Raw genomic sequence first — 17,979 nt, 5'->3', positions numbered from 1 at the left:
TCCTGCAACCCCCTGCCCCAGCCCTGCATGCAATTTCCCCACCCAAATGTGGCCCTCAGGCCAAAAAGTTTGCCCATCCCTGTTCTAAAAGACTTAGGTACCTGATAGCTAGACCATATCATGGTCAGAATTCACCCAAAGAGCATACTGCATATAGGGGGTCTCCGATATACATCTCCCCCTTATCTGTCGTTTCGCGTATCCGTCGCTCATCATTAGGGGAACTTGTTCCGAGTCACGTCAGTGTCGATCCGCATATCCGTCACTTCACCATTTGCGTGGCTTTTCTTTGGGTGCTTCCCCCGGTGGCCAGGAGACTCTGGGACAGAGGTGGAGGAGCGGAGACAGGGCGCGCTCAGAGGAGTGGGCGGAACTGGGTGGGAAGAGGCAGGGCGAGGGTGGAGGGGGGGCAGGAAGAGGCAGCATGGGCCATTATTTCTTATTGGGAAAAATTCCCTGGTATCCGTCATTTCAGTATCCATCGCCCTTTTCAGGAACACAACCCCAACGTATACCAGGGACCCGCTGTAACAGCCCACTACACATGGACAAAAGACAAACACAACAAACGATTATCCAACCCTACAGTTTTTGCTACTATACATTCTACAGTTTCTTATTTTCAATATTTTCTTTAATTAAATAAAGTTAAAGAAGAACTGAGATTTAATTTTTGTTTGTTGTTTGCTGCTGAACGTTCAGTTCTTTTAAGCAATGAACAAGAAAAAAGCAGCCATGTTTCCAGTTAAGGTGTGAAAGCCCACGTAAAATGTAAACAGGAAAGTAACTTCACTGAAGGCAAGATCCTAAAATTCCTACATGAAGTAAAGTCCACATTGACATAAAAGGCTGCAGGAGAGGGCCCTACAGCCTAGGGCATATCTTAACACCAAACTTGCAATAAAACAGAAATGTATGGTAAAGAAAATTAATGAGCCACTACATGCTTTCCTGCCTCTCAAGAAAAGCCTTTTCATTTTAAAAAGATTAAAATTCCAGATTTTCTGGGGATGTTAATGCCAAAGTTAGCTTGAAATCAAGAAAATAAAATGAATAAAACAGATGCGAATTAGGCGCTATTTTTTCCATTCATTAGTCTGATTTCCCTTCTATCTACTTTGTAGAACTAAAACAACAAGCAGAAGTCCTGGGGCAGTTATAGTAGCAGTAATGTTCAGGGCAGGGAACCCCCTTTGAGATGTGTGCTTGTAAAACCTGACCCTCAACATGAACTTCATAGAGTTGAACCACCACCAACCCTTGTGAACAGACTTCCAATTTGCAAACTGTACACAAACTGAACCTGTGGGGTTCATGCTGCCACACATTTACCCGAAACCCTTTGTCAACTACAGCTCAGTCATGTTCCCCAGGGTTATATTGGGCTTCAGGTTTGAAACACAAGGCTTCAGGAAAGAACGAGACAGATGAAGCCAAAACAAATAACACACACAAAAAATGCCAATAAAGCAGGGCTGACTCCAGCTGCAACGAGTCCAGCAAAGGCGAGAGAAAAAGCTGGTGAGAGGAAAAACAGTGGAGCTGGGTCATTTGTAGGTCATAGAAGTAAGAGGTTCCCACTGGCAGATGGAATGGAGGGACTACCCCCTCAGCCAGTGCCAGTGGCAACAAAACTTCTGATGACAAGGAGAAGAAACAAAAGACAAATGGTACAATTAAAAGTCATGCTCATTATTTACCCAAAGCAAGGCTTTTGCTGAGAATGTAAAAGAATGTAAAAGGTCAAAGCTTGAGCCGCCCTTAGGTATGCCTCCCTTAGGTATGCATCACTGTATAACTTACAAAATAGGCTACTGATCCTGTGCATGCAAGTACAAAAGCTAATTTAAAAGCTATGTGGCAATGTGCAACAGCTTATCCGAAGGCAAAAATGAATCCTTTCAATTCATCTCAGTTGTCTTTAGTCAGCAAGTGGTGAAGGAAAGATAAAGTATTCCCTTCACTGAGTTTGCATAATGTCAGATCCAGCTAAACTATTGTACAAATTGTTTTGCTAATAGGAGTCAAAGATATAATTACCATCATTGTCTCATATGTATCACTGATAAAAAAATTAAAGCAACATGTAACCGCATGCTTAGCAAGAGATGAAAATGACCCTTTTACTCTCACTAGCATCTCCAGATACACTAATCGTGAATACAAGTCTCCAGCATTCATGATTCATTTTAACAAAGCTCTGAAAATGCATAATGGGTTTCTTTCAATAAAGTAATCAAGAAAAATATGTTTAAAGCAACAGCTTCAAGGTGCTCCTGGACCATATTAAGCTACAGGTTCATAGGAATGTTCTTTAGAACGTCAGAACTTCATAACCATCTGGGGGGAGCTTCAGAGAAAGCCACTTTATATTAAAAAAGTGCAATTAAAACAATTATATAAAGATGTACTGAGACAGCGAAACAGAGGTAATGAGCAGTTCTTTTACATTACTTTCATTCACAAAGGATGGCTCTGTTCAGTGATTTACAGGTTCATTCTCTTATTGTTCTAGAACATGTCTGTCTATCAGGTGTGTTGGTCCCAGGACGTTAGAGAGACACAAGGAGACTGAGGTAATAACTTTTATTGGACCAACTTCTGTTGGTGAGAGAAACAAGCTTAAGCTTACTATAAAAATAGTAAATGAAACAATGAATTCACACTCCTGTGGCTCTTTAGGGTAATGCTGATCACTAATTTGGCTCCTGAATCACTGAGGTCTGAGTATCACTGCCCTAGAGTCTTTTCATATGGATCCCATCTGACTCTAGTCATTTAACAAATAGCACAATTTTTTTAAAATCACCTTTTATGGAAGGAACTCTATTTCCCCCAATATTTCTTCCTCCTCTTCTGGGAAACATGTTCTATTGCTAGCATCTCTCCCATATTCTCCTTTTTACACAGTAGGGCAAAGAATTTAAATTCCCCTTGCATGAATTAAAATGTTTGACTTCAATTTTCTTTTCCATCATTAAATTGCTTGTCATCCCTTGGAAAACCTATTGTCTCCATATCCCTCACTACATTGTTCCTTAAGTGACTGAATGTCTCATTGCCTAAAAGGGTAAGACAAGCAATCTTACTTTTATTCTCCATGTTTGTGTTGAGGGTTTTTGTTTTATTTTTAGTCACAATTCACGTCATTCTGTAAACTTGCTAATTCTCCATTGTACCAGATATTTTATATCACTGGATTAGTTTTTTCAAAACCTCTATTGTCCATACACAATTGCGTTATTTCTAGATGGCAGTAATATGGGAAAGCAGCATGGTCTTGTGAGGGTTAGGAGCTGTGTGGCCTAATTCTCAGTTTCCATTGACTTCAACAGAACTTGAGAGTGCATAGCACTTTTGAAAGCCATGCCAACTGATTTTTTTGCTAATGATTCCACGGACGACTTCTTGAGCAATCATGAGCAAGCCACAAATTCTGAGCCTTATAGTTTCTTTATCTGTAAAATAGAGATGGTATTTCCCTACTTAACATGGAGGGGAAATTATTGTTTGCATGGTACTTTGAGAAACTCAGATAAAAGATGCGATAAAAAGGTGCATTTAAAATGTCTGCTATACATTAAAATTAAATTGCCAATATAACTATTTCCTTTGAGAGCATGTTTTCACTTACAAAAGCGACCTAGCCAGACAGTATATTGCAGTTTATAAATGATTACTTAACACACACTCCCAGATAGTTCTATAAGATCATAGAGACATCAAAAACTAAACTAGAAAGAGACACAGTTCTGACATAGGAATGGGTGGCAGATTAATTCTTCGACAGAAAACATCCTAAACAGGCACTAAACATCAAACAATGGAAAGGACTTGTCAGCAAAACTGGTTTCACATTAGCAAAGTAATTCATTGTCAATAAAAAAAAACCAACGAGTCTCTTCTCAAAAATATATCACTATTTGAAAATGCACAAGTTTGTTACATTACTTGTAATTAATTGATTCCCCAATTTAATGATACAAAAAGGGACTCATTGCCAAGAAGCTGAAATAAAAACACAGGGAAAGGCAGTATTTTGCTGCTATCACAAGTCTTCCCATCTTTGTTGACAGGGCTATCATGAAATACATAAGGAAGAAAAGATCGATATAAATCGGTATGCCACGAACCTCCTTGCTGATCCCGACGACTCTGAGAATGGAGGAGAAAGAGATTCTGAGCCCTCAGCCAAATTATAGGATTTGCTTGTGTCAGAATCAGGTATTTCGGCTTTAGGTAACTGATCTGTTACAAAGGTCTGGTCAGTGCGTTGTTTTTTAATATTCTGTTCTCCTGGCAGAAATAATACAAGACAGAGATTAATACCTGGTAAATAGTTTAGTTTCCCTTTTATGTTTTTTTTCTGTTTGTTATTCCCCAACTTGGAAAAGCCAAAAAATAAAATTTAAATCATATTTCAAACATACTTCCTCCCCTCCTTTGACTACCTGTGCAAGATTTCTATCACTGTTTCAATAAACTGCCTAATTTTTTCCCCACATAGTAAACACCCACCATGAACCAGAGATAACAGCAACATTTGTCCAATATCTATTTTAAGCGAGGGTGAGAGAAATTGCCAAGGCTGTGTATGTGCATTTGTCTCCAATCACAGGAACTGACACTATATTTTAAAAATTAGCAAATACTCAACATGTGGCAGCTCTGTTTCCTGGTGCCCAGTATAAATTCACTTTATATCATTACTGGCCACAGTTTTATAACTTGGAAGTTTGACAGCTCAAGGTAATAAGGTGGCTGTAAATAAAACTAAGCTGATGATTTGCCAATGCCTCTGGAAAGACAGAAAAGTCAATATACTGCCTTTTTTGTTTCTTTTAAGTTAAGGAAGCATGTCTAGGAAATACTATTCTAAAACCATTCTATTATTATTTTATATTTGACAAATGTTTTTATCAGTAGTTACCCCCAAGTGATTCCCTTTGCCATTCCAGAGGGACAAAGATGTCCGTTATTCCCTAGAAAATATTATAAAGAAACTAAATTGTTTTTATACCTTGTCTACACTCATTTTCCAATGTTGTTATGCCCATATTAAAACCATGCTTAGAAACAATGCTCAAACCCTGCTAAGCATTAGTCCCTACTATGGTAATTTGCAAGAACAAGTGTCCTGCAAATACCGGAAATGTAAACCATGATCATTTAGAAGAAAAAAAATTCAAGAACGACTGTCAACCATGACTTTGCCTAGCACTGCAGAACTGATCTTGACAAAATGCCAAATACTTTTGTAGCTACAGTGTGGATAAAGGCTTCAAGGCATTTTGTTTTAGGCACAGTTTCCCTCGCCTTCAAATAAAATATCAAGAGGATTCATCTTGCCAGTTGCGAATGCACTGCAAAATTCAGTGAGTTAGATGGTCAATTAGCATAAATCAGCATAGCTCCATTGAAATTAATGGATTAGAAATGGGAAAGATCTATTAGGTCTGTATATAATCCCCCAAAAGACGAAGTATCCAAAATTAAAACTCTTTTTATACACGGCCTTAGTCAAAAACCGAATCAAACAATATTTAAAGAATACAAAAATATTATGAAGATTAGAAATTTAAGACACAAAGGCGGTCAAGAGCAAGTGAGATAGTCTTTATCATCTTTCCTCAGATGCAGTAAGAGAACAGTGATTCAAGCATCATCAAAAACATGGTAGGAATTTGGAAGATTTGCAAAGCTCATTAAATAGAACCTGCCCACTGACAGATATTGCGACTACATGCAGAATCTTTGGGGAACACTATACTAACTTTATAAATACTATATATATCATTGTAGGCTACGGATTGTATTCTGCTCCATGGAAAGGGCACGTTAACCACAGCTCCTCCAGTGACTATAAACTTTAGGGAGAAAGGGGCAATTACTGCAGTCCCTAGAACTGTAAACAGCTTCAGAGACGTACCATCCCCTAGAGTGGTTTTCATACATTGGTTCAGGTTAAGTTCAAGAGACGCAAGAGACAAAGAAAGAACGTGGGGTATAAAAAGTGTCAGCTAGAATTGATAAAGATAGCTTGATTTTGATTCAATAAATGGACATGACCTTTTGTCTGGAGGGGACCACACTAAACCCTGAGAAAGGGCTGGAAGAACTGAAACCTGCTATGGTCTACGTAGAACTGACAGGGGACTTCTGGTATGTTTTGTGTGCGTTTAGACCTTTTGTTGTTTTATATGATTTCTTTGTATGGTTCTGTGCTTAAATAAATGTACTCTGCCTTGAAAGAGCTGTTTGGTTACTCATAATCAGCAGCGTACACTGGTCACAGTCCTTGGAGAGAAAGCAATGTGCAGGAACTGGACTCCTAGCCAGACTTGCTGGGATAAACACAGCAGCGTGGGGGACGGGTCACTTGCTGGAGGATTCGCTGCACCTTGAAGTCTTTAAACCACAAGTTGAGGACTTCAATAGCTCAGACATAGGTCAGGGGTTTATTACAGGAGGGGGCGGGTGAGATTCTGTGACCTGCCTTGTGCAGGAGGTCAGACTAGAAGAGCATAATGGTCCCTTCTGACCTTGAAGTCAGAGTCTATAAATTACAGGGAAGCTGTAGCCTAAAACCCTTGGCCATGAGGGAGAGGGAAACAGATCCCTGCCCAGAGAAAGGTGATAGCTACAAGCCTGAGACCTGAGAGGACATTCCTTGAGCAGACCATGGATAGGGTCAGATATGTAATTATCCTGAAATGGCGACAATCACTAAAAAGTAGAAGTCAATGGGAGATACTAAATGAAGAGCCAACAAAGTACATACCAATACATATCCAATTCTGTGAAGAACTAGAAAAAAATGTACAACACACATGAATGTTTCTATTCTCATTAGTGAATCTTTCACATAGGAGTTCACTAGTGCACTGTTCTTTTCTCTCTCACCAATTAAAATTTGCAGGTTGACACAGAGAAAATTACCTTTAATTGAAGACACTGAGAAACACTTTTTTGGTGGGTTTAATTTTTTTATTAAGAGTTGCCAAGCAGACACAAGATTTATGGATGAAAGAACAGTCAGATGCAGCGAAGATCTGGCAGAAAAAAACATTAATTGAAAATTCAAAGACTACGGAAGGTTCTGAGCACATGAAGTGTAATGAATATTTTGCATGTGTCTTTTGTGATCACTTGCACCAAGCGAAATCGAAGAACACCAAATGATGCAAACTAGCTGGGATAGTATACGAGGCAATGATGCAAGTTCAATACAGCAGAATCCTCTGTATTGTGGGCTGAAGATTTAATACACCAATGTAGCTGAAAATGTGATGAGAGTATTTTTTTTTAAAAGGATATGAGCAAGCTTTTGGAAAAACTATGTATGACTTATTTTAGTTTAGCTTGTCAATAAAGCTGACAATTGAAAAACACAAACAGAAAGGCTGCATGAAAGATATATACAATCCCTATACATCATGATGAGACCTAGGTTTATAACAGAGCATAGCTAGAAATTAATATTTCAGAGTCTGGGATCCCTTCATCTAATAAGATTTCAGAGGGAGAGACAAAATATAAAAGAGATATCATTTGTGGAACAAGTTGAAAAAGAAACTTTGCCCCCAAGATTTCTAAAATTGTAATGGTTCAAATGAAGATGATTATTTACTGCATCAAGGTCTGTATGAAATGATAAGCATAAAGTTCAGGTGTTAAAATGGTATTTCCATTTATTTTTATTCATGAAAGCTCTGTCAGAGGAGATAGGTTACGAGCCATTGACAGGCCAAAGCACCAATGCTGTTACCGTGAGAAAAGCAGGGATTTAAATGGCTGATAAAGTAAACTGCCAAGTTCTCTGAAGTAACAGCCAACAACATGTATCCAACTTTGGTCAGTGGAATTTAGTTGAAATTCTGTAAGCTTCACATGTTTAAATTCCACAAGGCTTAGACTTAGAAGTATCCTCCTAGATCATCCCCAAAGCATGACCAAAGGTATACCCACATTGCCACAACAAGCAATATCATAAAAATGCTGGATGTTATTCCTAGAGACTGGACTACTCACATGCTTAACCTTAAGTATGTAAATATTTACCTTGTTAAATCATGACCTACATGACCACAGGGTAGTTGACGCTGTTTAATTGGTGGCTTTGGGGTATGCGTGCATGCATCATTTCTTAGGGAAACCCAAGAATTATTTTTATTTTCAGATGTATTAAACATTACTCACCTGTGTCCATAGTCTGTTCTTCAGCAGTGGGTGCTTCTCTCTCTTGTAAGCTCTCGATTTTCCTTTTACCAGTTTTCTTCCATCGGTTATTTACCTGATCCACTAAAAGCTGAAATTCACCTTTATGTTTATTCCCTGAAACACAAAATTACACTCCTCTATGAAAAACAAATTGCTCAGAGAACAGGCAGCACCATGAGTGTGCCAGGGGAGAGTGAAAAGGACATGAACAAAAACACAAATGCATAATAATGAAAACATATCTCCATTTTAAAAAAAATCACCAACTGACTCGCTGTTGCAACATTTTAAGTGTTCTATTTAAGGGCTCAATTATGAAAAGTGCTCACTGAAGTCAGTGGGAGTTTTGCCATTAATTTCAGAGGAACTAGGATTTCAGTATCTCTCTAGTTAATTTGGGGTTTTTTTTAAATCAACTTGTTTAAAATCTCTGGAACCACATATCTTTCTGTATTCAAAAATAATTTCCACAGTTATTCTGGTTACTTTAGACAGTTATTTTACATCATCAACTACTAGGTATAGAATTATGTGAAAGATTTTTTTTAAAAGGTCAAAAATCTAAATAAGAGACTCAGGATTTTTCCCCTACTTTAAGAAAATGGAAAGGTTTGTTTTTTAAAACATTTACAAAAATGTTGTCCATAAAACAGCGTCACACATGCAAGGTAGAACAAGAGAACATGCAAAAAGAAATGTTACTAGTCCGTTTGCATTTTGCTAAAATTCATTTTAAACTTTTTTTTAAAGCAAGATGTGCTATAGAACAAAAACATCTGTTCATTCAAAAGCCAGGTTAAGTGTGCAAGCACATTGGAATTAAATAGTGTTTGTTTTTCCCCAATACCATCGTCTGCCAATTTTAAAAAAAAAATCTGCTAAATAATTTAGTTATTCTTGCCATAATATTAGATAATGCTGTTGAAGAATTCTAGTTTCCTTGGGATTAGCTGGAGTACTGGTTGCTCATTAGGGTCCAGATGGCTCAGTGAATTGATCAGTAAGGGGATAGCAAGCTTTTCACCTCTGTCACTTGTCCTAATTCACAGTGGGACAATAGTTAATGAAAATAATCACAACCGATCTGTTCAGAGGCCTATGCAGAAGGTGCTAGAGATTTCAGTCCATTACACGGTGGAAAGCTATCTACATTGCCATGGCTGGCACTATCTGACAGAGACAAAAGAATGGTTATGGAGACTGGACTGCCTCTCTTACTCCTAGCGATGGTCCCCTCTACTTCCAGGGGAAAGAGGTAGATCACTGTGTAGGAAAAAATTGTACTGCTGCTGCTCTGCCCTGTTCCGTGCATAGAGGATTCAGTCCTCAGGACAATCAATATAACTCAGACACTCTTATATTATATATTACAGGGAGCCTTTCAAAACTTAACAGAGAGAGATGCCAGACAGCTCTCAGTGAACCACTGCTGATCCAGACCACAATTTGGAACTCTGTTTTTCTTGTAAGAAAAGAAATCAAAAACAAATGTTAAGGCATTTTGTGCCACTAGGGAAGGCTAAAAACACCTAAAGGGGAACTTAAGGCCACACATCACTGATGTTCTCTCTTCGCTGCAGATGTCCACAGAACTTGCAGAACTGCCTTTTCTGCACACACACAATCATGGCTTCCAGGTAACCAAAATAATGAGAAAGCTCCACTAATCTTCTTAGAATTTTGTATTTGCTAATTTCACTTCTCACCTCACTGCCCCCAATCTAACACAGGTGAGGACTGCCACTATAAATTACAGCTACACCAAAATTACATCAATATTTCTGTAAAATAAAGCACTAGCTTTGAATAGCCAACTACTACCTTTTTCTGAATGAAAATGTGAATTCAGAAAGACGGTCATAAGTGGCTTTGCAAAGAAAATGCCAAATGTCACAAAGAGCAGACGCCTAGCTTTTAAAAAATTGCACCAACACTAACATTATTACGGTTGCAAAATCAAGTATTCAAAAGTTATGAAATGCCAGAATGCCTATGCAGCCTTAATTAATTAATTCAGCTCCCCTGAAAACATAGCCTTCATGTTATATAAAAGGAAGCATTGATTGCTTAGGGAAGCATTGTTCTAGGCTGGCTATCCTCAACTTTTTCAATACCAAGACACCCTACCCATCACTGTCTTATCTGGGTGCCATTGTTGTCAACCTCCCAGCATTCCATTTCAGTTTCTAGACTCAATAGAAACAAAGATTTAATAAAGAAAGTTCAGACTTTGCATAATTTTCCTTACCTTCCCTATATTGATGTCTCTGGAAAGGGACAGTGAACAGATATCTGCATATTGTTTTAGGCAAAAGCATGGTCAACAGTTCTATAAAGCAATGTTAAAAATGCTATGCATAGAATAGTAATCTCCATTCTGCACTAATGTAACTTTCAGTTGTAATTCAAAATCCATGCACTCTGTTTTTTGAGCAACTTTGCCAAATGGATTTTATAGGCAATAGATCTTTTGTCAAATAGCATCACAATTTAATAAATATTACTACAGAGAGTTAAATTTTACGACTACATCTGTTATTTCATGTTTGAAAAAAAAAGTCTCTGTTCCAAGATGATGACAATTTTTTCAATAAAGGAAATTTTAATACACTTCTGTGTTTTATTTATTTATGATACCTCAGTGATTCAGAACATTCCTAATCACAGTTCAATGCTGCCCTTTAGTTATGTAGATGATTGATTTAGTATGTTTATGATCAGCTTCTGGTAGTCAAAGTAATGCTTATTATTTGGATACTCAAAACTCTCTTACTAAAAGGCTGGCAAAATGAGAAGTTTGCTCAGACAGAAGATTATGTAGATTACACACTACCTATAGGGTGAGAACATACCATTTATTTTTTTTTAAATGACATTTACAAAAGATTAGTTATTTGACTGTAATTACAGTAGTAAGGAAAGCCATGAAAATGTATTAATACCTGTAGTTAGTTTTAGATTAATTGCAATCTAAAGGCAGAGTTAGGCTACACATTTCTTTCCATTGAAAAATCCCAAAATCTAGAGTTGTCTTGAAAAATAGATTACTCTTTTTTGGCTTTTCAGAATAATTAGTATTTGGACTATCTAACCTGGTGGAAGAAGCAGCCATTTGTTTTCCATTGTTTTGTTTTGAATTAAATAAGCCCTGATCCCAATATATTTCTGAAATTTTCATACAACAATGAAGATCTGTTTTTACTGACACACACACACAAAAAATCTCAACATTCTCCAGGACTCCACATAAATATACCCAAAGAGCCCGTCCACAGAGATTTCAGACAGCCAAATCACCTAGAAAATAAAACATGAACAGATGTACGAGTTAAATGACTATCCCGAAACCAAAGAAACTGAAATATTTTTCCAATGCTTCATTTACCAGAGGGGATTCTGAGAAACAATAATGTTTCTCGTCTGTCACTATTTATTATAACAGCAGTCTGTTGGTAACACAGGTGTATGATATGTAAGCAAACCATTACTCAGAAGAGTAGTATATAGGGGTACTGTACAGACATACATTATACAGCTACTGAATAGTGGTGCCTGGAAACAATTCCTTCTATATCCAGATTAATATTTATGCTTTATGGTAGACTACAACAGTGTTTTATGCTGCTTCTTTGTAAAAGCCATTCACATGCTGCCCTGAATGCACTTATTGTGCAGAGGACTGAGGAGGCAGATCCTATCCTAACCACGTAGCAGAAAAACTAATTTGAACCCTCAGAAGAAATAAATGGAGTCTAAGGGTCAGCTCCTCAGCTGGTGTAAATCAGCATAGCTCCATTGGCTTACCTCTGGACCTACTTCCACTGCAAAACGTACTGAGCTAACAAGCAGTTTGGACTTGTCCACTCAACAAAGTCCATGTTAGTAGACTGGGAATCTAATATACCTTTCATATTCAGTCCTATAACTTCAGTGTTTAGGAAAGCTAATTTCTGGTATTGAAACCAAGGTGCTGTGAATCCTGCAATTGTGAAATCAAACTTTTGACCCAGTTGACACAGAAGTACCCTTCCAAGCCCCGATTTTTTCCCCCTGGAAATTCGGCCTCCATCTCTCGGTTTACTCTAAAACAGCTTGCGTGCAGACTGTGAAAAAGAAGAATAGCAGCACTTCCCTCCATCACCCCACACCCCACCTTCACCTACCCCTCCGCCCACCCTGTAAGATATTGGAAGAGGCCCCCGTTGGTGTTTTTGGCCCCAGCTCCCTTCTACTCCCTCTCCACTCCTCTGTCTCACTGCCAAATGCCCAGTCTCCCTTCCCATTCCCACTCACTTCTCTCCCTCTTCATACTCTTTCTCCTCCTCCTCAAGAACTTAGTCCCACTCACATTCTCTTTCCCTTCCGGTCACCCTTTCCTCTCCTATTCACTCATCAGTTATCACAGTCTTTCAACCATCATAAAGAGGAAATAGAGCTCCCTAGCTCTTCACAGCAGCCAGGAGGAGTACACTCCCCTGACCTCCAAAGTTCCAGATTTTTCTGGCATGCAAATACTGGATCAGGTAGAAAAAGGGAAGTTAGAAGATGCATAGAAAATTAATTAACAAAACAGATTTTTATGAAATGATCAAAATCAATAACAACAAAAAGTCTCATCTGAATATCCCTCTATGAATATCCCTCTGCTAAAGAATTATCAGCACACTGATCTGTTCACAGAAACCAGAGGTGCTTTGGCAAAGATCTTAGGTTCAATAAACAAATAAAACCTATGGAAGTTTGATTTTTTTTTTCCCCATCTAGAGACAAATATTTTTGGAAGTGCCTCCTATGATCCATACAACAAGCTCCTTCCACCTCACTTCTTCTGCCAACCCTTTCAACATTACTCTTCTTACCAAGGATGCCTCCCATCTTCTTCCATCAGAACTTGTCCTATGCATCAGATCGGAGATATTCACACACCACAGCGGTGGATGGAGTTGACTAATTTAGACAGAAATTAAACTCCTCAATGCAAGGATGCTGTCTATTAAGTGTTCTGTAAAGCGCCATGCACATTTAAATAATAATTTATTTAACTATGAATTCAAGTTGTGAGATATTGACTTGACCTAGCTTATCCTAACTGCTTTCTTACCCACTGAAGGGAAAAAAGATTTTAAAATGGTGCATTCCCTTATCTTGTACATTTGACACCCTTCCTTTTGCTGCAGATGGCAGAAAATAAATACACCATGAACAATACTTTTCAGTCAAAAAGTTAGCATATAAAATGCCTGAATTAAACCAATACATATTGGTTAAGATATTTTTCTGGCTCTTTGCATTTTTTTCCACCTCTGTCAGTATTCTTTTAGTTTGTGGTGCAGCTACATAGCATTTAAATCACACAAGTGATGTCCTGGAAAACAAGCCACATCTAGCATACAATATAAACCACTGGTGTGCAGTCTCTGAAAATTACACCAGGGACATGTTTTTAAGAATTGTGGATATTTTGATAATACAACTGCAAATGCAATTACAAACGTTTAAAAAAAAAAAAAAAACCACGACATCAATCACTAAACCTCTCTGACTCACAAGGCAAACAAAAAGATTCACAACAAAAAGCTACAGTAGAAAATGAACTTTTTTGTACAAAAAAGAAAATCTACAGAAAAAAAAACAGAAGCCTGATCCTGCGAAGAGCTGAGCACCCTCCCAGCTCCAAATTCAATAAAAAAAGGCCCTATCCTTCGGTCATTGACTTCAAGGGGAACAGCAGCAGGTACATGTGTTATTACAGAAAGGAAAGAATGGTTACTTACCCTCCAGTAATTCTTCAAGATATTGTAGTGACTATGGATCCTGCTGTAGGTGCACATTCATCTCATGCGCATGAGTCGAGACTCTTTTGAATAGTAGTGTCTGGTGAGGCCACGGCTTGCCCTATGTCTCCTCCTGCTCTTGTGCTAGGACATAAAGGGCAGAGCAAGCGCAACTCTCCTTCAGTTCTCTCGCGACTTGAAGTTCATGTTAGCTGAGGACTCCTAAAGTGGGAACGGAAGATGAGCCATGGAACTCACACTGACAACATCTTGAAGAACCACTGTGACTGTTTTCTCTTCTTTGAGAATGGGTCAGTGTGGATTCTACTGTGACTGGCAAGCAGTATCCTCTTCAAGATGATGGGAAAGAGGAGTATCAGCTGCATCAGTCAATTAGAGAGGACTACCACTCTTCCAATTCTGGCATTGGACCTACCAGTCAAGTCCAGGGCATAACGTTTGACAAATATGAGCAGATTTCTCCATGTAGCAGCTTTGTAAACTTCAGATATCAGCACGTTACAGAGACAGGCCAAGGAAGTTACTTGGGCTGTGGTTGAGTGAGACTTGATAGTCAGTGGGGTCAACACATCTGGCAGCTGAAAGCACAGTGAGGTACACTGAATTATCCATTCGACAGTCTGAAGAAATAGCCTGGCATTTGGATTGATCAGCTGTAGTCACAAATAAATGCAGTGACAGTCTGAAAGATTTAGTTCTGTCAATGTAACATTGGAGAGCTCTGGAAACATCCAGGGTATGTTGCTTCTTCTCCCCATTCATGGAATGCAGTTTTGGTAAGACCTCAGGATAAGGCAATAGATTGGTTTATGCGGAACTGAAAAAGCACCTTAAGAATATCTTTCACATCACCTTGTCTTTATGGCACACAGTATATGGCCATTCCATTATGAATGGCTTAAGCTCATTTACTCTTATGGCCACAGTGATGGCCACAAGAAAGACCATTCCAAGGGTAAAATGGTGAATGGAGCTCTCCAAGAGGGGCTCAAAGGAAGGCTTCATAAAAACTTAAGCAGGATGATGTTGAGATCCCATGCCAGAATGGATTTGGCAACCAGTGGATATGTACGCATTAGGCCCTTATGACACTTGGATATCGCTGGATGAAAGAAGACGGACAACAACTGTGTCAGAGGATGATATGCCAATATTCCCACTAGACAGACCATGATTGAACTGAGAGTACAGAGTGCTTCAACTACAAATCCAGAATCTTTGGTATTAGGGACTGCACTAGGTGTAGGCCAAATTGGAGCTTCCATCTAAAGGAAGAAGCTTTTCTTGTGAATAGCTTCCTGCCTTATATTACAAAGGAGCAAAGAGCAGTCTCTTCCCATAGTACTCAGCCAGCCAGCATCCAGGTTAGCAACTATAGCATCATTGGGTCTGGATGGAACACTTGACCATGATCTTGCAAGGTGTCAACAGTTCAATAGCCTGATCCAGGGGGTTTCAAGAATATTCTGAGCAGGTCCATCAGCCGGAACGTCTTGGCCCATAGGGAGATATAAGGATGCACTTGGCCTGGTCTCTGAGTTTGGCAATCACCTTGGATATCAGTAGGATTGGTGTGAAAGCATAAAAATTTCCTTGATTCTAGTGCAGAAGGAAGGTTTATGCCCCCTCTGAAACAGAGGTTGGGACATTTGGTGCTGCCCCCAGAAGCGATCAGGTTATCACCAGATTTCCACCATTGGTGGAATATCAACTGGACAGACTTCAGTAGTGACCACTTCTAGTTGGCGGCAGTTTCTCTACTTAGGAAATCTGCCAAGTTGTTGCTCGACCCCAGAGCATGCAGGGATATCGGGGCTATACTGTGTAGGCAGTAGCAATTCCATAGCTCAATCGCCTCTTCACTGGGCAGGGGAAGGAGGGCTGGCCCCATTCTTGTTTATGTAGCACATCTCTAGTGTGTGATCTGACAGTATCAGTCAGAGCCCTAAGACTGGGAGGAACACCATACACACCAGTATAATGGATATCAGTTCCAGGGCATTTATATGTAATCTCCTGTCTTCTAGGGACCATGTCCCTTGTATCTGCAGTAGGGCACCCAGGCCGACCAACCTCCCCCCCCCCCCCCCCCCAGCCTGTTCCAGACACATCCATAACCAAAGCTCTAGAAGGGGATGGGGTTTTGAGTGATACTCCTTTCTGGACACTGTTGAGGTGTAGCCACCAGGTCAGTGCCTTTAGGACAAAAGCCAGAATTATTACTCTCTTGCTCAGCCTATGCCTGGTGAGAGAGTAGATGGACCTGAGCCAAAGTTGTAGAGGCCTCAAGTGAAGTCTGTCAAGTGCTGTTACAGATGTACCCACTGATACGCGGCCTAATAATGTAAGCAGGTCCATAACATCATAATAGGACATGCTATCACCCTGTTTATTAATGACCTTAGTGAGATAAACCTGTCCTGAGGTAAGTACACTCTCGCTGTTTTGAACTCTACACTGGCTCCTATGAATTCTGTCATCGGGAATGGAAAGAGACAATTTCTCATAGTTCACCAGGAGGCCCAGTTCGATAAACCGGGAAAGACTATTGCCACAGTTTCAGAGTTAACGGCACCTTTGACACACACACACCCACTACTGGTCTTCCTTGAGGGTACCCACTTAAGGTTTTAGGCCTCCCAGCTACCATCTCTCTTGGGGCAGAGACCCGTGTCTCTCTCCCTTCAGACTGTGGATTTAGGTTTGCAGCCTCTCTGCACCTCACTGTTATTTCCACCAATTCTAACCAGGGTCCAGTTAACCTGTGGTTAACTCTTTCTCCAGGAGCTACAACAGCGTATACCAGTTACCAACCAGCCTTCATAAAGCAAGGTGCATTTCATTCTTAATGCAAAAGCATTACAGAGAAAACAAAAATAATAATCTACATGCATACTAAAAGCTTACCAGAGGTCACCCTTAACTCCAACCCCAGTATTTCAGACCCCAGAAATGGGGTTTTTCCTCTCCTTGGTTACAAGCTCATGTCAGTTTTTAGGTCAGGTACCAGACCCCAACTGGAAAGTTCAGCTGATTCTTTATATAGCTAGGACCTTTAATATCCAGTGTCCAGGAACAAGTAATCACCACTATCCACACGGTGCAGGTTCAAAAAGCTAGGTTTTTTAATAACCGGGGTTTGGGAATTTGCATTAGCTATGCCCCAGGAAACCCACTTAACACACTGTCCCAAAAGTCCATGCCTATCTGGTACTTTAAATATAGTCATTTTAACGCCTTACGCTTCCAAGGTCTCATATCTGTCACAGGTATAATTTAGATTTGCCAGAGTTTTGTGATAGGATTTGCCTCTGATCGATCAGTCGACTAAATACAAATAGGTGTGGATGCCTCTCCTCCTTAGGAGTGCTGCCACCATAGCAAGGCACTTTGTGAAGTCGCTTGATGAGGCAGAGAATCCAAAAAGCAGTACCATGTACTGGTAATGATTCTGTCCCACTGTAAATCTGAGGTACTTCCTGTGGGCTGGGTGGATGGTGATGTGGAAGTACGTATCCTGCAAGTCGACAGTCACAAACCAGTCGTGAGTCTGAGGAGCTGGAATGATGAGGCAAGTGTTACCATTCTGAAGCTGAGGCAGCATATGTATGTATTCAGTCTCCTCAGGTCTAAGACAGGACAAAGACCTCTCCCCCCATTTCTTCTTCAGAATGTGGAAATATCTGCGCCTGTAATCTCACAAAACTTTTTCTATGGCTCCTAGACAGAGCAATGAGGCCACTTTTTGTTTGTTTGTTTGTTTTTTGTTGCAACTGGCTCTTGTGAGAAGATTCCCCAAAGAGAGACAGTGAAGAGGGCTGGTAGGGAGTAAAGAGAAGAACTTGATGGGGTAGCCATAAGTAACTATGTCTATCACCCATTTGTCAGCTGTGATCCCTGGCCAATGGAAAAGGATGAGGCAATTTCCGAAGATTGGCTATAGGAACTTGGTTTCAGTGTGGCT

At 39.7% G+C, this 17,979-nt stretch overlaps 1 protein-coding gene across 1 annotated transcript in view; it reads right to left on the bottom strand.

Annotated features, from left to right (window-relative positions):
- Positions 1-17,979, bottom strand: part of RAD18 (RAD18 E3 ubiquitin protein ligase) — an 83,775-nt gene that overhangs the window by 16,337 nt on the left and 49,459 nt on the right. The window contains exons 10-11 of the mRNA XM_065407787.1: positions 8,200-8,334; positions 4,134-4,296 (exon numbers count right to left, since the gene is read on the bottom strand). Coding sequence (XP_065263859.1) covers positions 4,134-4,296; positions 8,200-8,334 — 298 coding nt within the window. The remainder of the gene's footprint in view (positions 1-4,133; positions 4,297-8,199; positions 8,335-17,979) is intronic.

This window comes from Emys orbicularis, chromosome 7 (assembly GCF_028017835.1).
Source record: "Emys orbicularis isolate rEmyOrb1 chromosome 7, rEmyOrb1.hap1, whole genome shotgun sequence".
Taxonomy (NCBI): domain Eukaryota; kingdom Metazoa; phylum Chordata; order Testudines; family Emydidae; genus Emys; species Emys orbicularis.
The sequence above is the reverse complement of the archived record's forward strand: the minus strand, read 5'-3'. Positions and strand labels throughout refer to the sequence as shown.